This window comes from Eretmochelys imbricata, chromosome 7 (genome assembly GCF_965152235.1).
Source record: "Eretmochelys imbricata isolate rEreImb1 chromosome 7, rEreImb1.hap1, whole genome shotgun sequence".
In the NCBI taxonomy this organism is placed as follows: Eukaryota; Metazoa; Chordata; order Testudines; family Cheloniidae; genus Eretmochelys; species Eretmochelys imbricata.
In genome coordinates this window covers 89,198,551-89,223,679 of record NC_135578.1, presented here as the reverse complement: position 1 = coordinate 89,223,679, position 25,129 = coordinate 89,198,551, and the positions used below count along the sequence as shown (strand labels likewise).

Below are 25,129 nucleotides of genomic sequence, written 5' to 3'. Positions count from 1 at the left end.
ATCCAACTAAGTCTATTGTTTTTTCCTCATCTATCAATTTGATAATATCAATAGAAGAGTTATTCATGATTTTTTATATATCAAGTTAATTATCCAATACATTTGAGTTATACATTTATAATGTTGCACATTTCATAATCTTATCCATCTTCATAATCTTGTTCCTTATCAGTGTATCATCATCATCTCACATCTCAAAATCCTCATAAAATGAGGCTCACAGATCAATAATTGTTTTTTCTATCCCGTTTCATAAATATATTCTTTCTACATTTTTATAAACTTGTCCATCACTGTGGTATCTGAGCATCTTCCACAATGTAAATACAAGCTAACTGTATTACCACCCTCCAGTCATTTAGAAGCACCCTGGTCCTTTCTGAGCTATCATAAATCCTTTCTAAAGGCTTTCTGTTTACTAAGATATTTAATTTTGTAATTCTGGGATATAATTTGTTTGGGACTTGTGCTTTATCAACATTTCTCATTGTCTAATTTTCTGCTCCATTGCAGTGAAAAAGCTTTAGACATTTCTTCCTTCCTTCACCCTTTTATGTTGTGAACTTCATTTTGTTTAAATACCCTAAGCTTTTGACAGTAGGACTATTTAGTTCATTGAGATTGTTTGTCTGATACAACATACACAAAGCCATTTCTCTTATCTGCTTAAGAAACAGGCTTCATAAAGGTTTTTTTTCTACAACTTAGACTGTAATGGATCTATTACCTTCATTGTAGCAAAGTTTTTGCAGAAGATTCTGTGTTCTAAAAGAGAAAATACTTTCATTAAAAATGTGGTGTGCTAAATTCTGTCCTAATTCTGATTTCGGTGAAATTTCACAGTGCAAAATTTTGGACAGCTATCTTTTGTAGGAAATAATACTCTATCAGTTCATTCTTTCTGATTCTTCTTGTAAGAATGGTAAAGCTGGAATAATGAATGTCTGTAATACATGGATATCAAAGCAATAATTTCTGTCCCATCTTTTTACTTTGGTCCACAGTATAGTAGCAGCAGTGTACCTCCATTAGAAACAGTGTTTTGCAGAAAAAATACTGTGAATGACAGAAGCTTGCGCTTACATTTTAAAAACCCTTACATTTGCCAAAATGTATTTATTACTGGAACAGCAAGCACTTAATTACTCTGAACGCTTCTGCATCATTATTTTTATAGATTGGATGGGATTCATATATTTAGATGTTTGCTAAAGCCTTTGAAAATTACTGTCAGTATCTAAGTGATCCAAAGCCCATTGAATTCAATGGAAAGGGTCTCATTGATTTCAGTAGGCTTTGTAACAAGTACTAATTGTATATGTTATTTATCTCATGATTTAATAAGTGGCCAGTTGTGCCTCAATTAGTAATTAATAATACACAGTTTATTTATACATATTTCATTAATATTTAATAAATGATGACTGATTCTGTCTACTTTAAGAACTTACTATAAACCATGTCACAGAACACAGTAATTTTAAGCTCATATAGGGACAAATTCTGGTAAACACATGCTCAAAAATGTTCACTGGGAGTTTCACATGAGAAGGAGATTTGGCCCCAAATACGATACTGTTGCTATTTGGTATGGAGCATATTATAAACTACCATAAATAGTGTTAATGTTCTGTTAATTTGGGGATTTATCCTAGGAGTATTTAGCAGCCACAACTGCCATAAACAGCAATGGGAATTACAGATGCTTCACTCCCTTGCAGGACTGAGGACTCACAGGAGCCCAATTCTGTGAGGTGCTGAGTACGTTTAACTACTTTGATGTGCAACAAGAACAGTCAGTACCTCTCAAGACTGGATTTACTCCACCTGCATAGAACCAGACTTTATATGGCTGGAATATTGACCACTTAGCGAGGTGAAATCCAGCTCAGGTGCAGAGTCCAGGACTGCAGCACTGCCTCTTTCACCCCTACCCTAGCATTAGGTTGCTAATATGGGCCACAATCTGTGGCCATGGTACTCAAAACAAGTATAATTGGGGTCTGGGACTTTGGGATCTTTGGTCCCTCCCTGGACCGTTTCTGGGTTACCCCTTGGCTTTCCACACTGGACTATATGGGGCTGCCAAGAACGATCTGTGCCTCATGTGAGTGTGTGCACACCCATGTGTGGCTGTCCTGCCAGCAAACCCCCAGCACAGTCCTTGTGGAAGGTTTCTGCGATGCAGAGAGCCTTCTGTTGGCTCTCTACGCTATGGGAGGATTCTATTTCAGTGATCTAAAAAAAGCCTGAACCCACATCTACCCAGGCAAAAATGACTGATTCATTTAGGGTACACTTTATCCTGTATAGAGGGCCCACCCAAAGCCTATACACCACTCATCTCCCACATACATTCTGTTCTGACAGCTAAAGTGGAATGTAAATGATTGGCCTTGGGCTGGCCCTTTGCACAGGATGAATTTCATCCATAATTTGCTACATCTACTAGCCCTCTCTCATACAAGTATTGTTAAAATGAAGAGAACATAGAAGCCTAATATGTCACTTAGTATGGTTATAAAAATATTTTAAATTGGCATTTAATTAGAAGAATAATGTATTTATCAGAGAAGTTTTACAATGGTGTTAACATTTAAATCTAAAATAGGATTGGAAATGTTAATCAAAGTTAATGAAGAGTGGGGTGGGGGAGGGTTTAAACTGTAACACTTTAAAAAAATCAGATGAAATTTATTTCGAGTGGTTTAAAAGATAATTTAAAACATAATCCAATGTGAACACATCTCTGTGCTGAAATGAACATGATTCACATGAATCACTCTGATGATTCACTCTGAAATGAACATGATTCACATGAAGGAAAAATAGCCTGATGGGAGCAGAGACGAGGGACCTGGGTCATGACCAGGGACCCAGGGATTACAAATGGTAGTGGGTATAAGCTACCTTTTTAATGTTTTTGTTTACTGCTGCTTGGCAATCAGAACCAAGATTTTCATAAATAAGACCCTAAGATTAGTCTCCTATATCCTGACTTTGGCTCCTAAATAAATGGGCTAATTTTCAAGAGTTTGGAGCATCTAGTAGCTCTCATTGAGGTGAATTGGGAGCTGCTGGGCAATAAGCAATTTTGAAAATCAACCTAATTATTTAGAATCCAAAATTTAGATTTAGGAGCCTACATTTAATTTTTGTGCTTGAAAACTTTGGCCCAGGGATTGTGGCCCACTCAAGTGTGCATAGAAGCTGCACTTAGAAGAAAGTGAGAGCAGGGGCAGCCAAGAAGACAAGCCACTCGGAAGAGTTTGTAGCATAGTTTCATTTAGCTGATTCCCAATATGAATTTTTGAGAAGATATTCACATTTCACCTTATACAGGAAAGGTGTAGCTTCAAAATGTTTATTCCGTGTAGCTTCCTGTTCTGTAACCATTGAATGTCTCAATTATACCCAAGGAGACATAGAGAAATAAGAATTCACTGTGTATGCTACTTTTATGATGATCAATCCTGAAGAGTTATGCTTATTAAGCTAAAATTGGTAGTTAAGAACTACAGTACAAGATTGAGTCCATATTGATTATAAATAATAAAGTTGATTGGCTCTCGTGGAACCTTGTTGATTAACTGACTTTATGAAATAAACTAACTTTATTAATTAAACAATAGTTCTTTTCCATTTTATATTACAGTGTTCCAACATTCCAGAGTCTTCCTGAAGAGATACTCAGTAAGCTTGCAGATGTCCTAGAAGAGGTAAGTGATTTTAATTCTTGAGGATAGTATGAGGTCCATGGCCTGTAGGCCCTCTTGTAGGAAAATCTTCTAGGCTCTCTTCAGAATTCACATGTTCACAGTTTTGTTCCAGATCATGGTTATCTGTTCCATTATTTAGACATAATGAGTTTGGTTAAACCCTGAAGGTGCAGATAGTGAAACTTGCATCTTTCTACATTCACTGGAGGACAATATCAGTCTTGGAGGAGGGTGGTAACCGTACGTCTATTGCCCTCCCGTTGAGATTACAGCAGGGTAGGGCAGACGTGTCCAGATATAACAGATGCCCTGCTGGAAGGGTCTGCCCAAGAGCTATACCAAATTAATTTTTTTCCTAGATGAAATCCTGACTCTGCTGAAGTCAATAGGATTTTTGCTACTAACTTCAGTGAAGCCAGGATTTTACTGCTGCCCCCTTCACATCTTTCTGGTCTATGCTCGCTGACTCTGGCCCTCCCAAGTGGAGTGGGGATTGTGGCCAGCCTGCTCCACTGCTCCCATCCTCTGGCAGACTTTCCACCATGGGGTCAGTAGCCTAAATCAGGCTCAGCATACAGATTTGGCTCATTTAGTCTGAAAGGGAGATCAGTGATCATTTAGGAAACTTATCTTGGAAGTTTCTTTGCTAATTTAGGGCTTTAGCCTGCAAGTTGTTGAGTGTTTTCAACTCCCAAAGCGGTTAGTACATTCTAGGAATCTGGCCATTTCAATACTCTCTTGGCTTATGAATTTGTTTTCACTTTCCTTCTGCTTTGTACATGTGCCACACAAAATATATTTTGATTTAGTCTTTGTATAAAATCTAGCAATAAGACATTTTATATATTTAGTGACATGCTTTTAATGAGTCCTTAACAGGACTTGCAGCATTTTGGGGTTCCTGTTTGCTCTCATAAAATTAATTTAAAATAGTTACATTGCATATAGCATAGTTTGTATTTGCCTACTTAACTGCCCATTTTGCACATCAGAATTACACACTTCTGTATATTACAGGCACAATTAATGAGACCATTACAAATTTAACTTGTATGCTTTAAATGTTTGATTTTTTTTTCACAACTTGACCAACAAAACCAATAGTATAGCCATGTAGCAAAAGAATGAAGGCATAATACTTAAATAGTCAAGAAAAAAGCTGATTTTTTAACTTCCTTTTAGTTCTGCAACCTCTATTAATATGCTGTTACTTTTCCTTTGCTTTCTTTTGTTTAATATGTGAGAAAATTTTGCAACCTCTGTTTTTATTAGAAATCTAAGCAAAACATACATTTGTCAGGCACAATAAAGTAATCATGGGGCATTTTTATTTCCAGTGTTGCTGCCAGAGAAATGTTTGTGGTATTTTGAAAAATAGCCATAATAATTCAGAATGCTGTAAATAAACCTGTGCCAAATTAAATCTGTGTATATCAAAAATACATGCTTAACTGGAAATAGTTTAATTTATTTGGATCATGTTAACAATATTAAACTCTATACATCAGTTTTAAATGAAAATATGTAAAGTCAATAAAATACTTTTCTAGCTACACATTAGCTGTCAGGGAAAAAAAAAAACATGATGAACAAATGAGACACAAAAATATAAAAGTAAGTATTCCTGGGAACACTTATGTAGCATTACTTCTGTTAATTTTACATATATGAGTAAAACTAGCAAGATTTGACTCTTTCGTTTTATGTTGATCTCTTGAGTTATAAGAAAATAGCTATCAAGAAAAAGGGTGAAGTATAGAAACAAGCTAAATCCTAACTGGAAAAAATAAGAGACACACATTGCATAACATTAATGGAAATGATGTTAGTGCTTTGGTAGGAGAATATATCTTTTTCTTTTTAAAGTGGTTTGCCCTGTGTAACCAATACCTGTATGGAGCCAATTATTTAATGCTAGACTGTACACTCCTCTGTCAAGATAACTGGTTAATTGCATCTAGTCTGTACTAGATGATCCATTAGAGGACTTTCCAACAGCCATTTTTATATTTCCTAAGTGGCCTAAGTTTGCTTTTCACTGTGTTATTCTTTGTTTTCATGTAACAAATTCTTCATAAACTATAGAATTACCTGTAGTACTTACTGCAAGGCTGTATATTTAATGTTTTACAAAATCAAACATATGTAAATGATTTAACAAAGTAATTGTATTTTTATCTTAGCTTTTACTCTAACAAAAATTTAATGAAAGTGACTGACTTGGTACAGTGTGAGGCAGGGAATAATCTCACTCTTAATGTCACAATTTAATACACTGTTTCTTCTTAAGAAACTCTGTGAATAACGCAGCACAGGTGCACTATATTTTTCCAATACCTTCTAAAAGAGCTGTTAGCTAAAACCCAGAAACTAAAGACCTGTATTTGTTATCCAAAGCAATTGTGGAAATGTTAGGAAGACAGTGAGAAAATGACCATGTATGATAACATGACCACACCTTTAAAGTTGATAGAAAAATTAAAATTACTTATTTAGCAGAGATAAATTGAATGTGAATTAACAAAACATGAGTGCAATTCTCCTCTGTCTTCTAGTGGTTTCACACTAATGTAACATCACTGCAGTCGCTCATGATTTATACCAGAGTGAAAGCAGAACCAGGCCCATTGACTTGAATGTGAGCAGATTTGAGCCCCAATTAATAATTGTGTTGTAGTTTTGTCATCTAATTTATTCATATTAACTAGGTAAATTTTATCTTTACCTGTACAGATAGAATTTGACTACAAATGTTGGGTGTAACCCGTGTACTTGAAATCAATTCTGCTCTGTTACTAACCCAACATAGTTTAGAGCAGTCTCAAAGCTTCAAACTGCACCAACTGGTAGTGGCCCCCAAGGGCAATTATAACAACTGGGGATCACCAGAGAACACTGCATTCTAGACACACCTTTGGCATCTCCTTAAAGAGGCAGAGAACCAGAATTTTAGCTAGCTGATTCATACCAACTTTCTGCCCTTTTCTGATGCTAGGGTGATGAAAAGTGGCTAGAACAGAGCAAAGGAACTGTTCTGGTTTTTTTTTTTTATTAAAATGATTATATTCATATATTTTTTGAAAATGTATGAGACTGAAATTTTTATTACCATTTTTCAAAGTGTTTGGTCACAGCTGAATTTTTTTTTCATTTATTTCAAAACCTGAGAACCTTTATGTTTTCAGGGTTTGATTTATGTTGTTTTAAACTAAGTCACAGTTGTCTGTGTTGAAGCAGATCTTTCTGGTCTCTGACTTTATTGGGTTATTTATCCTTGGGCTTGCCAAACATGCTAACTCTGTCAATAAGTAAGATGTTTCTGTGGCTTATATGAGACTGATTTTTTCTTTTGTGCATTGTGGCTGTGCATATCATCTTCTAGTTGGTGGTTGTTTATCTATAATAATAAAATATATAGATATTTTCTATATGAAAAATGCTGTACATATTATCAAAAAGACATATGGCTGACTTTTTAACATGACCAGTAAATGTCAAATAGGATGCATAAGTGTATTGTGAGTCTGAATCATGTTGGGATTTTCCATTTGGCTTATCCAGAACATCTCATCCAGTTCTGGGAGTACATTTCATCTAGTTCTCTGGGAGTCCAAAAAACTTAGTTCAATTCCAGCTCATCACTCAGGTTACTTTAGGCAAGGATCAGATGTAAGGGGTTTAGGTACATAGTGATATCACAATTCCAATTCATGTTACACATCACACAGTTTATATACATTTTTCCTAACTACTAAAATCTGAATTTCTTGAATCTAATTGGTTTGGACATTGTATGGATTATGTAGGAACCAGTTCTTTATGTCCTTCCCTTATCTGCATTTTAAGTTTATCAGTTATCCCACTTATCTCAACTTGCCCTGGAGATATTGTCTCCAGCAAATGGTCTGTCACACCCTTGTTTACAGATTCACTCAAAATCGTATGGCCTGTCCACCTTTGTTTACAGTTTAATCTTTCACTCAAATTTCACGTATGTCCAGCAAGATCTATGACGACAAACTGGCACCCAAAGACTGGCTTATGAACTCTACCAGAACTACTGTACAAACAATACACCACAATATAAACTCTGCTTCAATGGGCATGCCAGCCCATGACTTCTTCCTACCCGTCTCCACTCCAAATTGACCAAGATTTTAGCAGTAGGAATAGACCTGAATGGGCAGATTAAAGAGATGTAAAAAAAAAAAAAAAGTGGTGACAGGATTGTCAAGAGCCTGGACAGGAGCGGGAAGGAGAATAGATAAAGATTCTCCATGGTTGTCTGCCTACATATCTACATCAGCTATATAGTCTTGTGTTTGCCTGCTACCAATGTAAAATCTACTGTCCAAATAAACTGTGTTTCACCGAAGGAAACTATAAATATTCAATTGCTATAAATATTCAATTGCTATAAATATTCATTGACTATAAAAATTATGTACAAAAAGAGGGAAATTCAGTGAAAAATGAAGTGGTTCACAATAGTTCTATAGATCGGACAGACATTTAAAAGTCCTTCAATATATAAAGCTGAAACACCTCATGTAAATATACTGGAACCACCCCACCCCACCCACCCACCCACCCTTTTGTTGCGGGAGTTCCAGTATATTTACATGTTTTTATAGGAAGTCTCTGTTTTAACAGTTTCTATTTCCCTTAGCATATTACAAATTTGCATCACTTAGTTTTCCCTCATCATCCAGTTAGTAACTCACTTAAATTAATTTATGAAGAAGACAGATGATTTTTCCTATTTAGGAAACTTTAAAAGAAAATGTAATAAACAGTTCCTTTTTAAAAATATGCATAACCAGTGCTTGTCTTCTAGCAATTCTTTACCATGTATGTGATTTGGAAACAGAAAAGGAATCTGTGATGAGCTCTAAATCAGCTCTATTGAAAATGTTAGAAAGTACTTTGAAGAGCCGTGTAATATGCATAGCAATTTACTGCAATTGGTGTGATCTGCAAACAAAAAATGACTCTGTGATGAACTGCAAATGAGTTGCCTACTATCAACATTTTGAATTCTATTCACAAAATATTTAAGGTATTAAAACATCCCTCATATTATGGTAAACTGGGAAAATGTTTTTGAAAACTGATCTCACTTTCTTCGTTAGTTATACCTGTAAAACAATCTACCAGAAGTTATCTCTGGTCTCTTGGTTTGTGGAGCAGGCCAACTTCGTACCACCACTCAGTATCTTATCTCTGTTTCCCTTCTTTCCACCCCCTTGCTCCCACATACACCCATATACCTCATGCTGAAGCCTACCCAAGTTACCGGAAGTCCTAGTACCATAACAGTCTGTATAGCCTCTCAGTAGAGGCCTATTTTCTGGAGGGCTTCAATCTTGAAGACAGTGAAAATTTTAGCCTTATATACTCGTGTTTTGGTGGGAAGAGCAGGGGGAAACTTTGACTCAGCAAATACTACTTTACTTCCTGGCTGAGCTGTGGCGCAACCCAGAGAAACATAATCCTTAGTAGTTCCCCCAAAGAGTTGTACTAGACTTGTGCTGTTCCACATATTCATAAATGATCTGGAAAAAGGGGTAAACAGTGATGTGGCAAGATTTGCAGATGATACAAAATTACTCAAGATAGTTAAGTTCAAAACCGACTACTAAGAATTACAAAGGGATCTCATTAAACTGTGTGACTGGCCAAGAAAATGGCAATGAAATTCAGTGTTGATAAGTGCAACATAATACATAATCCCAACTATATATACAAAATGATGGGGTCCAAATTAGCTTGTGCCACACAAGAATGAGATCTTGGAATCATTGTGGATAGTTCCCTGAAAATGTCCACTCAATGAGCAGCGGCAGTCAAAAAAGTGAACAGAATGTTGGGAATTATCACTTGATGAATTGCCCTGTTCTGGCGACTGTTGGAAGATAGGATCCTTGGTTAGATAAACCATTGGTTTGACCCAATATAGCCATTCTTATGTTCTTACGATGTACACAACATCACACTAGTCTAATCTCAAGGTGCTGAAGGCATGGATCACAATAGTTATCTTTAGTTGCTTCATTTAAAATCTTCATCTTTTTGGTGATTGTTTTTTGGTTAATACTTCTTTTTAAACAAAAAGCTGATAGAACTGAGTAACACAGGACAAGATCTGAAAATGATCAAACAAACACAGTGAGCTGTGTTTATTAAAGATGGACCGTGCTTCTGAATTACTGACATAGTTTGCTGTAATGTTAAAAAAAAAAACTACATCATTCAGTTTAATGATATTTCTGTCAATTGCTCAACGTTCTCACCTAGCTTTTCCGGATTAGAAGCCTGATCCAAGGAAACATGAGACTTTCCATTGACTTCAACACACTTTGTATCAAGCCTTTCTTCCTCCCCGTCTCCCCCCACTTCTACAATGTAACATTAATACATAGCACAAATTCTCATGATTACAGTGTTTAACTGAAACATAAAATTCTGAATATAGTTCCCCCCCGCTTCCTGGGCAAAGTTATACATGAACACTGTCAAGGTTCCTCCCCCACTCTGAACTCTAGGGTACAGATGTGGGGACCTGCATGAAAACTTCCTAAGCTTACTTTTACCAGCTTAGGTTAAAACTTCCCCAAGGTATAAATTAATTTTATCCTTTGTCCTTGGAATATCCACTGCCACCACCAAACTTTAACTGGGTTTACTGGGAAACGTAGTTTGGACACGTCTTTCCTCCCAACCCTTGCACCCCACTTCCTGGGAAAGGTTTGGTAAAAATCCTCACCAATTTGCACAGGTGACCACAGACCCAAACCCTTGGATCTGAGAATAATGAAACAGCATTCAGTTTTCTTACAAGAAGACTTTTAATAAAAATAGAAGTAAATAGAAGTAAAGGAATCACGTCTGTAAAATCAGGATGGTAGATACCTTACAGGGTAATTAGATTCAAAACATAGAGAATCCCTCTAGGCAAAACCTTAAGTTACAAAAAAGACACACAGACAGAAATAGTCATTCTATTCAGCACAGTTCCTTTCTCAGCCATTTAAAGAAATCATAATCTAACACATACCTAGCTAGATTACTTACTAAAAGTTCTAAGACTCCATTCCTGGTCTATCCCCAGCAAAAGCAGCATATAGACAGACACAGACCCTTTGTTTCTCTCCCTCCTCCCAGCTTTTGAAAGTATCTTGTCTCCTCATTGGTCATTTTGGTCAGGTGCCAGCGAGGTTACCTTTAGCTTCTTAACCCTTTACAGGTGAGAGGAGTTTTCCTCTGGCCAGGAGGGATTTCAAAGGGGTTTACCCTTCCCTTTATACTTATGACAAACACAGATTAGAACAAGAAAGATACATAGTGCTTGTGCTTAGCATTTCCTGGTTTTGCAAATATTTAGTGCTCTCTCTCCCTGCGATCTCTTTCGTGGTAAATGCTAAGGGTCAAATCTCAGGTATCAGGCAATCAGGTATCTGTAATTCTCTGCTCTTCAATGCATCATGTCACAATTACCTTCTAAGTTTAGAACCCATTGATATTGCTGCATGGCACAGAAGATGATGCCTTAAGCATATTTAAATAATAACCTTAGGGGGAAAATGGATGTGAGAGAAATTTCAAATAAATAAGGGGAGAGTGTCTTTCTGGAAGCAGCAGCAGCAAAGCTGCTTTTTCCATTTTAATTCTAAAAGATAAAATATGGCATTTGCTCAAACGAAGTTACTGTAGTTTATGGGCATTGTTGTTGCCAAAGAAGGCTGTGGATTATAGTTAGAGCTGGGCTATTCGTGGGAAAGATTATTTCTAAACGTTTTGTCAGATTATGGAAATATATTTCAATTCTCCATGTTTGCATTCCTTTGTTAATAGCTTTTCATGAACGTGGCTCCAAATTAAGTTTTGTTTGTACAAATGGGCAAGGAAAAACACATTTTGGTCCCAATCCAAATTTTTTATGACTAATCAAAATATCGTAGTAAGTGGTAGTGCAAATAGTTTATTAGCCATCTAAGGTAAAACTTCTAAATTAAATATTAGCACCATGTAGCAGAGCAGCAGCCACCCACCTCATTGCACATGGAAGCAGGGGCAGCCCTAGGCTCGCTGCCAGCAACTGGTGCCCTAGGCAAACCATGCAATCGGCACCTCCACCCCCAAAGATCTAGGCTGAGGTTTTTGGTAAAGTGGGAAACATTTTGCCCCTTTTTTTCCTTTTAATGTTTTTTAAGCTCTTTTTTTTTTAAACAGAGGCTTAATTATTCGGTTTGTCCGTCCGTCTATCCAACCAGTGTTTCTGAGCTCTGATAAAAGAGAGACACAAAATTTTCAGAATAGATTTGTACACGACAGCTAGATGATATTTCAATCCAATTTCAAATAAAATGCATTAAAAATGTTAATTATAATTTTTATTATTACAAATCCACAATCATCCATTATGCTATCCTGCTTTAACTGCCATTACCAGCACATCCAATATAGAAAGAAATAAGAAAACTCTTCAATGAACTTTAACATGTTTTTACGAAACGCTCCGAATAAAATACACTCTGTGCTCTTAAAACATGACTTTTCTTGCTTTAAGTTTTGAAAATTCAGTCACTAGTTCTTTTAGATCCAGTTTTCCAGCTATTTCATGCTCTATTGACATTGTGGCAAGTCCAAGAAGTCTTTCTTGCACCATTGTTGAATGCAGATATATTTTTATCAAGTCTAACTTTGAGACGCTACGTTCCCCATTAGCTATGGAAACTGCAAAGTTAAAAGAATACGTAGACCTATAAAAATGTTTGGAAAACTGTCTGTGAATTTATTTTCACAAACAAACTTCAGTACTTCTTCAAGAGTGGAATGTTTCTTAAGTTGTCTTGAAAAAAAGTCTGAACCTTACTACACAAATCTGTAGCATCAATGTCTTTTGAATTTTTATGAGTCAATGCCGACTCCAGTTTTACACAAAATTCTCTTATCCGTTTTGCTGTTTTCTTTTGCAAGCTTTGGATATCATATAGAAATCGAAATACTAACTCTAGCTGTTGCATCTGTTGAAAACTTTCGTCAACAGAGTGAATAGCAGTATCAAGGACTGTGAAGTAGAAATTCACTTTCAACCTTTGTTTTGGGTTATGAATGGGTGTGTCTCGTCCTTCATATGAAAATGCTGTTTCTTTTGCCGAATGCGAACTGACTCTGGTTCAAATTCTGTTGGAAAGTCTATTTCTTCAGCAAGCTCGAGAGAATCTACCAGTGTTCTTTTGAACCGTTCATCACTTCTGAATTCCTCCAGAATATTTTTAGTTTGCTGCAGTTTTTGAATAGCAGAATGTATGTTCAAGTTCTTTTTCTGAAGCTGCTTACTAGTGATGTTAATCTCGAAAAGGATATTAAAATGAGTGAAGTCACAAATTTTAACTTAGAAAGGCCATTTGCAAGAGCTTCTGCATCTGAACATGCCGTATTGCCAGATGATCCAGTAAAAGTAGTATCATCAGAAATTCCAATTAGGGCATCATAAACGTTTCCAAGTTCATCGTGAAGAAGCTTCAGAGCATCAATGCAGCTCCCCCATCTTGTCTGACTAAGTGGTTTCACAGTTAGAGAATTCAGATGGTGAGTCTGAATATTGCTCGGGCATGTAGGAATGAAATTAGGAGGGCCAAATCGCACCTGGAGCTGCAGCTAGCAAGAGATGTTAAGAGTAACAAGAAGGGTTTCTTCAGGTGTGTTGGCAACAAGAAGAAAGCCAAGGAAAGTGTGGGCCCCTTAATGAATGAGGGAGGCAACCTAGTGACGGAGGATGTGGAAAAAGCTAATGTACTCAATGCTTTTTTTGCCTCTGTCTTCACGAACAAGGTCAGCTCCCAGACTGCTGTGCTGGGCATCACAACATGGGGAATAGATGGCCAGCCCTCTGTGGAGAAAGAGGTGGTTAGGGACTATTTAGAAAAACTGGACGTGCACAAGTCCATGGGGCCGGATGAGTTGCATCCGAGAGTGCTAAAGGAACTGGCGGCTGTGATTGCAGAGCCATTGGCCATTATCTTTGAAAACTCGTGGCGAACGGGGGATGACTGGAAAAAGGCTAATGTAGTGCCAATCTTTAAAAAAGGGAAGAAGGAGGATCCTGGGAACTACAGGCCAGTAAGCCTCACCTCAGTCCCCGGAAAAATCATGGAGCAGGTCCTCAAAGAATCAATCCTGAAGCACTTACATGAGAGGAAAGTGATCAGGAACAGTCAGCATGGATTCACCAAGGGAAGGTCATGCCTGACTAATCTAATCGCCTTCTATGATGAGATTACTGGTTCTGTGGATGAAGGGAAAGCAGTGGATGTATTGTATCTTGACTTTAGCAAAGCTTTTGACACGGTCTCCCACAGTATTCTTGTCAACAAGTTAAGGAAGTATGGGCTGGATGAATGCACTATAAGGTGGGTAGAAAGTTGGCTAGATTGTCGGGCTCAATGGGTAGTGATCAATGGCTCCATGTCTAGTTGGCAGCCGGTGTCAAGTGGAGTGCCCCAGGGGTCGGTCCTGGGGCCGGTTTTGTTCAATATCTTCATAAATGATCTGGAGGATGGTGTGGATTGCACTCTCAGCAAATTTGCGGATGATACTAAACTGGGAGGAGTGGTAGATACGCTGGAGGGGAGGGATAGGATACAGAGGGACCTAGACAAATTGGAGGATTGGGCCAAAAGAAATCTGATGAGGTTCAATAAGGATAAGTGCAGGGTCCTGCACTTAGGACGGAAGAACCCAATGCACAGCTACAGACTAGGGACCGAATGGCTAGGCAGCAGTTCTGCGGAAAAGGACCTAGGGGTGACAGTGGACGAGAAGCTGGATATGAGCCAGCAGTGTGCCCTTGTTGCCAAGAAGGCCAATGGCATTTTGGGATGTATAAGTAGGGGCATAGTGAGCAGATCGAGGGACGTGATCGTCCCCCTCTATTCGACATTGGTGAGGCCTCATCTGGAGTACTGTGTCCAGTTTTGGGCCCCACACTACAAGAAGGATGTGGATAAATTGGAGAGAGTCTAGCGAAGGGCAACAAAAATGATTAGGGGTCTGGAACACATGAGTTATGAGGAGAGGCTGAGGGAACTGGGATTGTTTAGTCTGCGGAAGAGAAGAATGAGGGGGGATTTGATAGCTGCTTTCAACTACCTGAGAGGTAGTTCCAGAGAGGATGGTTCTAGACTATTCTCAGTGGTGGAAGAGGACAGGAAAAGGAGTAATGGTCTCAAGTTGCAGTGGGGGAGGTTCAGGTTGGATATTAGGAAAAACTTTTTCACTAGGAGGGTGGTGAAACACTGGAATGCGTTGCCTAGGGAGGTGGTGGAATCTCCTTCCTTAGAAGTTTTTAAGGTCAGGCTTGACAAAGCCCTGGCTGGGATGATTTAATTGGGTATGGGTCCTGCTTTTAAGCAGGGGGTTGGACTAGATGACCTCCTGAGGTCCCTTCCAACCCTGATATTCTATGATTCTATGAGTCAGAATCTCCCAACGTTGTGTTGAGCCTGAGAAAAACACATAAACATGTTGCACCAGGTCAAAGAGACTGCTTGCCTCCAAACAGCATCTAGCAGCATCATTGACAACCAAATTCAGAGAATGCACACTGCAAGGAGCTAAAAAGGCCCTAGGATTGATTTCCATCATTCTCCTTTGCACACCATTGTCTGTACCCTTCATATTACTCCCAATTATCATAGCCCTGGCCACGTAAGTTTTCAACAGATAATGACATTATTTCAAGCTCTTGTAGAATAGTTTCAGTCATAAATGCTCCAGTCGTCTCCTTCAGTGGAACAAAACCCCAAAAATGTTCCTTTATGAGCACTTCAACATTATCTTCATCTGCAGACCTTTCCATATGCACAAAACGAATGATCGTAGTCATTTGTTCAATATGACTCACATCTGGTGTACAGTCCAGTATTATTGAAAAGTATTTTGCAGAATGGGCAGTTTCTACAATTTTCTTTTTAATGGCATTTGCTAGATTTGAATCAGTTCATTCTGCATATTTTTTCCTAAGTAATGAACCTGTGTTTCATGATCAGTTATTTTATGTAGATGCTCCTTCATGACTGGATCAACATAGCTAGGTATTCAACAAATTTTAAAAAGTTTCCGTTACCTGGAGTGTATAATTTTTCATTTCTACCGTGGCCGCGGAATGCTAAATTTTGCCCACCAAACTCTCACTAAAGCAATCAGATGCTCTAATATTTGCTGCCAATATTCTTCTTTTTCCTTGATCACACGTAAATTTTCTTCATCAATAGTTTTTCCTTTTTTCAATTGTAATTCAAGTTCTTTCCAATTTTGAAAACATTCCAAATGTTCTGTACTACTTTCATGTAAAGAGAGAATTGAAGATATGTTTTTCCAGTCCTTCGAACCATTTTCAGTAAGTGATGTACCAACTGCTTGATTTCTAAACAACTTGCAGCAAAAGCAAAACACAGAATCCTTCAACACTGAATATTGTAACCAGTTTCAATGAATTTCTTCCACATTAATAAGTTTCCTCTTGTATGCTGAGCAGAGAATTTTCTTTTATTTCCATCCTTAGGGAAGGGAAATTCATGAACTTGTTCAGGTCCATGTTACATGAGAATTTGCTGCACACTGTCATCACATCTGGGCCATGAAGCTGGGTCCTCATACTGTAACTTGTTTGTAACTTCCTCAGCCTTTCTTCCTTCTACTTCATTTACTTCAATTACCGCATGTGTCTCTGAAGATGAATAAATTTTCTCCACTTCCATATCAGTCTGATGCTGTGAGCTGCCTTCATCTAGAAGTAAGTTTCCATCATCTTGAGTTTCCAAATTGAGTTTTTGTGGATGTGAGCTACCCTCATCTCAAAGTAATGTACCTTCATCTTGATATTCCAAACTGCTTCCATGCGGATGTGAGCTAACCTCCTCTCCAAGTAAAATTCTTCCATCTGGATGCTGTGAACTGCTTCTATCTTTATTTGGATTAAAGAGAAGATATTTCAGGAAGGATCCCTGCTGTTTTGCTTGGTCCTTTTCCTTTTCAGCCTTTCATTTACGATACTCAGCTCCTGAGGGTTTTCTTTTTCCTCTTTCTGCCATGGGACATTTGAATATTGTTATGTATTATGCTCCTGACTGCAAGCATTATAGCGTTAAGGATGGCTGACGCACCCACCTCAGGGTTGACGATTTAAACCACATTGCAGCCATCCCAACATGTCTTTTCACTGCTTAAAGGTTCAGTGAGTAGTAACATACACTCACTTACCTATTAAAACAGTTAGTTACAGCATTTACATGGAAACAAAATGACCTTTTTTGACGTAATAACCTTACACCAGTTGTTTGGAAAGTAATCCCCTTCCTCATGGTTACCTGCTTGGAGTGTGACGTCATCACTTTCATAGTTTATTAAGCGTTAACACTGTCACTTTTCTTTAATGGACCTTATTTATTACATGTGAACCAGTTATAACAAAGAAAAGTTCATAATTATACAGCCCAATAATAACGCTAAGGTTTAATAATGGTTAAAGATACTCACATTTTGGATTTATAATGCTGAAGGACATTATTCTTTATTCTTTGGCACCAAGAAACACAATTTTCCAAAGTATTCACTCGATTCTTAACCATCTACCTGAGACGTGTTAAAATGACAGTTTGACATATATCAACTCGCAATATCTCCGCTCTACATGAATTTCTGGCTATGCAACCTTGACGTATATTCGAGTTAGGTGTCACTAGCATTGCAGCTCTTGCTGCTGGCAGATGTGTTTAATTGTGACTGAGTTATTGCTTATCAAAATTACAGAGTGGGTCATCTTGACCCTACGCCACAAATTAAAAAACAATTTCGCTAAAATATTATTTATTTTTGCAATAAATAAAAGATTTGACATATTAATAAATACTCAGAAATGTAGAGATATGAATTATAATTCATATTCCCTCCGTACACACAGGGAAATTGAATAGTGACATCTTCATTATTTTATTTGTATTTTTTCATCTTTCTCTTTTTTTCATTTCATTTTTTTCAATTTGATTTTTTTCCTCTAATTTGGTTCCCAATTTAACTTGGCACCCTACGCGACCACCTAGTTCACCTATATGGATGGGCCGCCCCTGCATGGAAGTATATAAAGAGAGATATTCTAGTTCACCACCGGTTACTGGGCTGTATACAAGAAATTACTGGATGAATTTCTGCAGTCTGTATTATGCAGGAGGTCAGACTATATGATGATATCGGTCCCTTCTGGTCTTAAAACTTGAGAATAATTGACTCTGTAGAAGATCTCACAACATCCTGTTTCTTCGGGAGCTTACTCCTCATTAGCATCAGTCCCAGTGTGTTCTGATCTGACCTGATTTGAAGTTAGGCATATTATGCTTCCTTTTCCACAGCAGAATGCAAATGTTAATGAAATTCACTGCAATTTCCCCATGCCAAATATATAAGAAAAAAGGGGATAACTTAATAGGGCCACTTCTCTCAGGCATTTTCCGTTCTTACATATATATGAACGTGCAGGTGAATTCAACTCTCATGTACTTATATGTCACAAAAAACAGAGAGAGACACCAACAAAGCTACAACTACATTGAATACAAAAAAACAAAGACATTTGGGGGAGAAAGGAAAAACAGATATTTTCTCTGCAGCAGATCACTGTGGTCTGCTGCTAGCAGAAGTGCCATGGTGTGGTGATTTAACTGTGCTGGTGATGCCCATTTTAGAACTTACCCTGGTGCCTGTATTGGACTAAAAAGGATAATTTGGCACACCCTTTCCTCCCCTCAGTTCTCTTCTCCCACTGTGAGTAATGATGACTATTAAAGAAATAGAACCATTCTTACTTAGCACAGCAGAGGGACAGATTTCTTTAAATTTCCCCTGGGCCACAGCTACAGCACTGATATGCAGACACTTGTGGGGATCTGCTCATGAATGTCTACCCCACAACTAATGTTTTGTTTTATTTTGTTACCATGGTGAGTGGTAACAGAAATTTGGAGATCAACAATCCAATAATATACTTGTAAGGTGAAAAATCCAAGTTTGTTCACAAACAATTTGCAAAGTAAAACAGAATTTCATCAGAAAAATGGTTCAACTATTCAGTTTCAGCTATAATTATAGCATAATCCCCTTTTATTTTAATTTAGCAAACTTTGTTAATTAAAACCAACATTGAAGGCACACTGCTACAGTGAAAATTCATTAACAAGTTGATTATGGGATTTCATAGAATAACAGAGTTGGAAGGGACCTCTGGAGGCCATCTAGTCCAACCCCCTGCCCAGAGCAGGACCAATCCCAACTAAATCATCCCAGCCAGGGCTTTGTCAAGCCTGACCTTAAAAACTTCTAAGGAAGGGCATTCCACCACCTCCCTAGGTAACACATTCCAGTGTTTCACCACTCTCCTAGTGAAAAAGTTTTTCCTAATATCCAACCTAAATCTCCCCCACTGCAACTTGAGACCATTACTCCTTGTCCTGTCATCTGCTATCACTGAGAATAGTCTAGAGCCATCCTCTTTGGATCCACCTTTCAGGTAGTTAAAAGCAGCTATCAAATCCCCCCTCATTCTTCTCTTCCGTAGACTAAACAATCCCAGTTCCCTCAGCCTCTCCTCATAAGTCATGTGTTCCAGTCCCCTAATCATTTTTGTTGCCCTTCGCTGGACTCTCTCCAATTTCTCCACATCCTTCTTATAGTGTGGGGCCCAAAACTGGACACAGTACTCCAGATGAGGCCTCACCAATGTCGAATAGAGGGGAACTATCACATCACTCAATCTGCTGGCAATGCCCCTACTAATATACCCCAAAATGCCATTGGCCTTCTTGGCAACAAGGGCACACTGTTGACTCATATCTAGCTTCTCGTCCACTGTCACCCCTAGGTCCTTCTCTGCAGAACTGCTGCCTAGCCATTCGGTCCCTAGTCTGTAGCGATGCATTGGATTCTTCTGTCCTAAGTGCAGGACTCTGCACTTGTCCTTGTTGAACCTCATCAGATTTCTTTTGGCCCAATCCTCCAATTTGTCTAGGTCCCTCTGTATCCTATCCCTACCCTCCAGTGTATCTACCACTCCTCCCAGTTTAGTGTCATCCGCAAACTTGCTGAGGGTGCAATCCACACCATCCTCCAGATCATTAATGAAGATATTGAACAAAACCGGCCCCAGGACCGTCCCGTGGGGCCCTCCGCTAGATATCGGCTGCCAACTAGACATGGAGCCATTGATCACTACCTGTTGAGCCTGACAATCTAGCCAACTTTCTACCCACCTTGTAGTGCATCCATCCAGCCCATACTTCTTTAACTTGCTGACAAGAATACTATGGGAAGCTTACTGTGGGATTTGACTTGTTAGCTCCTTTTTAAAAAGTAACTTATTATTTTTGGGATTACTATGCCCGCCGTAGCACGGAGGAAATGAAAAACAGAGAATCTGAGTGCGTAATTGAGTTATTGATTCAGGGATTGGTCACCTAAACTGTACCCAGATATACTTGTTTTGTTCTGTGAGAACTGAGTGAAAAGTCTGATTTGCCCCAAGCATTACTAACTGCTCTAGAAACAGAAACAGAATTCAACCAGGTAATGTCTTGCGTGAATAATTTGGATGGAGAGTTTGAGATAATGGAGCAGCATGTCTCACACACAGAAACTGATCTGAAAACCCAAGACAAATAAGGGTGAATGCTTATTTTAACTTATTCAATAGCATGGTGAAGAACAATAAGGTAGAGTACTGCCATTTACAATAGAGGTGCTGGAAAGTCAAGTTATGTCTTATTTCTGGACTACTGATGGAGAAAAGGGGGACAACCTTATTGCTTTTTTTTGAAAGAGTGAATATCACATTCTGCAGCTACAAATTGAGGATGATCTGTCTCAGCAAAGCATATAGATTTCTGTAGGGAAACAGCAGTGAGGGAACTATAAATGGGTGAACCAATAGCTGCAAAATCTTTGATCTACGAAATAAGGGTAGGATTTTCAGAGGAGTATAATCCCAGTAGAGGAAATGTCATAGTCCTTTTTTCACAGATTTAAACTCAAACATTCAGACTTAAAAAAGAAGCTTTAGCTTCAGGATGTGATAGGTGGGATAAGTCTGTACTGAATTATGAACTCCAGTTTTTGTTATATGTTGAGCACATGTCTTAACTTACCTGAGGTCATCTTACTGCATTGCTTTTGAGATAGTGCCCTGCCCAGGAAAGGGGCTAGGCACCTTTTGAAGGACTAAGCCTTGCTATCAAGACTTCAGACTAGTGCCATCAATTTTGAATGACTCTCGATGGCTGGTATTTATTCTACACAAGGGCCCTCACATGGGGCATGCATGACTGGAGGAGAGGGGCTGGAGTATCCCAGTGGAGGACATGGAAGAGACAGAGACTCTACTTGATAGCGGGGAGTCCACCATCATCACATGTAAGGTGGACTTCCAGGAGAGTGGAGGCAGGATTCATTCTAGCTTGAAATGCTGACAAACCTCAGACTCACAAGAAGGGGTGAGACCAGACCAGGAGAGGGTGTTCTCTATTATTTTTAAAGATCTGTAATTCTCAAATGTTCTCAGAGTAAAGTTTCTGTGGTGAGGAAGTGCCTTGGTTAACCCTTTATTCCTTGATTGCCTTCCATGTTGTTCTGAACGGGTTAAACACTTGGAATGCCCATTGTTTCTGTGGCACTCTGGGAGAGTAAGTGACTGGGGGTCTCGGGAAGCCTGATGCTGACTTTGGGCAGCTGGTCAGTGGCACTCCATGTGCTAAAAAAGGATATCAGACAAAAAATCTGGGAGCCCTACAGTCCCAGAGCTAAAAATGGTGATTAGACTCTATCCAGACCCAGTTGGCTTGAAAGTGGTGTATGGGGCCAGGTCATAATACATTGTCATGAATTTAGTGAGAAAAAAAATAGCTGTTTTGTACCCTGTAAAACTGTCTTCTCTTTATAAAGCCTACTTGTTTTCTGTGGGGCACTGTAGCATTGCAGCTGAGATTTTGTAAGATTAAATGGGCAAAGCTTTGAGACTTGAATACAAATACTGAACATGTGAAATAACAACCCTGCCACAGTTCTTTCCATCTTGATATTCTGTCACCTCATTTAAATATACTATTTCTTGTCATCTGGTAATTCTAAGGGACACATGATGAGATTGATTGAAAGCATAATGTCCTTGTTATCATTTATTGTAATGCCACTCATCTGTTTTGTTCACAAACACTGAAGCTGAATGCGGGCCAAGTTGAACAAGTGCAACTTTATTAAACCCTGTGCACCACTCTGTCCACATGGCTCAATTGCTTCCACCTAGCTACCCATATTCCCTGTTCGGCTGGTGCCCTGTCAATAACAATAACATTCCCTCCCAGGAAATGTGGGCCCATTTACTCCGGTTCCACCGATCATGATAAATCTTTCCTGTTTTTCAAAGATTTTAATATTAACAATAAAAATAATATTAATAATTGACACACAGGCCCCCAGCCCATGTCCCTTTGCCAGAGGTTGTTAGCACACAGCTGAGTTGGAGTCTCATCTTTACTATAGATTCAGCTGGTTACATCATCTTTTAAATAGTTTGGTCTTGTCAACAGGTGACCATACAACAAGTGACCTAGCTCTGTCTTTCTGTCACCTGTCTCTTTGTCTAGCAAATTATCTCTCTGTGGAGTCTCCTCTCTCCCTGTAGGTTGGCCTCTGGATGATTCTGTTTCTCAATTCCATGATGATTTCTGTAGGATCCTCTCTGGCTGTTGTGTTTGCTGGCTCGTAAGTGCCTCTTGTTCTTCGGATCACTTTTTCCTCTTGCATAGTCACCTCATATGACCTGGGTACCACTGCATCCCTTCTAACTCTTTTAGTCCACTCCTTGTACGTCTCTCACAAATCTTGGGAGACAGGCCAGTCCTTGCCTACAGACAGCCCCGCAACCTGAAGCAAATACTCACCAACAACCACATACCACACAACAGAACCACTAACCCAGGAACTTATCCTTGCAACAAAGCCCGTTGCCAATTGTGCCCACATATCTATTCAGGGGACACCATCACAGGGCCTAATAACATCAGCCACACTATCAGAGGCTCGTTCACCTGCACATCCACCAATGTGATTTATGCCATCATGTGCCAGCAATGCCCCTCTGCCATGTACATTGGTCAAACTGGACAGTCTCTACGTAAAAGAATAAATGGACACAAATCAGATGTCAAGAATTAGAACATTCATAAACCAGTCGGAGAACACTTCAATCTCTCTGGTCACGCAATCACAGACATGAAGGTCGCTATCTTAAAACAAAAAAACTTCAAATCCAGACTCCAGCGAGAAACTGCTGAATTGGAATTCATTTGCAAATTGGATACTATTAATTTAGGCTTAAATAGAGACTGGGAGTGGCTAAGTCATTATGCAAGGTAGCCTATTTCCTCTTTTTTTTTCCTACCCCCCCCCCCAGATGTTCTGGTTTAACTTGGATTTAAACTTGGAGAGTGGTCAGTTTGGATGAGCTATTACCAGCAGGAGAGTGAGTTTGTGTGTGTATGGGGGTGGGTTTTTGGAGGGGAGTGAGGGAGTGAGAGAACCTGGATTTGTGCAGGAAATGGCCTAACTTGATTATCATGCACATTGTGTAAAGAGTTGTCACTTTGGATGGGCTATCACCAGCAGGAGAGTGAATTTGTGTGGGGGGGGTGGAGGGTGAGAAAACCTGGATTTGTGCTGGAAATGGCCTAACCTGATGATTACTTTAGATAAGCTATTACCAGCAGGACAGTGGGGTGGGAGGAGGTATTGTTTCATATTCTCTGTGTATATATAAAGTCTGCTGCAGTTTCCACGGTATGCATCTGATGAAGTGAGCTGTAGCTCACGAAAGCTCATGCTCAAATAAATTGGTTAGTCTCTAAGGTGCCACAAGTACTCCTTTTCTTTTTGCGAATACAGACTAACACGGCTGTTACTCTGAAACATCTCTAATGGCTGGATCCTCAGAGGAGAGCCTGTCTCCAGGCCAGTAGGTCTTTGGCTGGCCTGTCATATTCTAGTGTCTGCTTTCTCTGATAGTTGGCAATATCCTCTTGGTATCTTCATTCTTCTGGCTGCAGCAGGTCTCACCTCACTGATAGCAGGATTTTGGTCCTTTGTCCCATCAGTGCCTGCACTGTACTGTTCTGGCACCCTTTTAAAAATGCTAACAAGAGTTCTGAACCAGAAGAAACACCCTAGCTGTTGTTTATTCTATCAGGCAGGTCATCTACCTCCCAAAAATTTGAATATTAGACCACTGTAATCAATTACTGCTGTCCCTTAAAGGTAAATAAGTCCACGCCCACCTTTTCCCATCGTTGGGTGGACAGCTCATGTAGTAACAGTGTCTCTTTTTCCTGGTGTTTACTGTACAACTGGCAGTAAACACAGCTTTTTTTATCAAGGAGCAGAGCTGTGTACTCATTCCCCACCAGTAAACATGCTCTTAAGCCTAAGGCACCTGTCAATGCCCAGGCGTGAAGCATGTATTTTTTGCATGACATCCTTATGTAGTGAAGCAGGGACAACAGCTCTTTGTCCTGGAAATATCATTCCAGGACAAAATATGATTCTGCTCCTACTGGTACTTGGCTTTTGTCTTCTGGCTACACTGCTAGTATCACTTTCTTGACTGTCTGCAGTTGGATGTCATTTTCTGTAGCCTCTTTTATTTCCACCAGCTTCACTGATGAAATTGGGAGATAGTGCAGCATGTTAGTGGATTGAGTGCCCTGATCCCCCTTCCCCCAACTCTTTGATATTGGGTGTACCTGTCCTTCTCAGGATGTCGGCTCACCCCAGTAATCATCCTGGACAATATCTGATCTCTGCCTGGTAGCGCTGGATGCATATCAACATGCGCTGCAATTCCTTTGAATCACTAAAGAGTTTTCCCATAATTGTCTATAGGTGTTTGGGTTCTGATTGCACTATTACTGTGTGGCCATAGGTACTTATGGAGTTGTTCCATTCCAAATACCATAGCCAGAAGCTCTTTTTCTATTTGGGCATAGCCCTGTTCAGTCTCTGACAGGGCTCCATAGTGTAAGCAACCAGCTGCTTCTGCAAATAGAGCCACACACAGTCTTTTCTCCAGTATCAGTGAATGTCCTGGCTGGTAGTACTTCAGGACAGGGACATCCATTATCCTTTGTTTCAGTGGGTCAAATGTTTGCTGTTGGGGACCTGCCTGGTCTCACTCGACATCCTACCTTGTGAGCTGATGTATGGTTTGTGCTACTGCAGCCAGGTGTAAACAGAATGTGGACAGAACAATTATCTTTCCTATGAAACGCTATATCCCTTTCACATCCACTGGAGCTGGCATGTCTCTGACTGCC

General features: G+C 39.2%; 1 protein-coding gene across 2 annotated transcripts in view; it reads left to right on the top strand.

Moving 5' to 3' along the window:
- Window positions 1-25,129, top strand: part of PRKG1 (protein kinase cGMP-dependent 1) — an 860,670-nt gene that overhangs the window by 591,718 nt on the left and 243,823 nt on the right. For both annotated transcript variants that reach the window (XM_077821744.1, XM_077821743.1), the window contains exon 5: window positions 3,656-3,719. In XM_077821744.1, coding sequence (XP_077677870.1) covers window positions 3,656-3,719 — 64 coding nt within the window. The remainder of the gene's footprint in view (window positions 1-3,655; window positions 3,720-25,129) is intronic.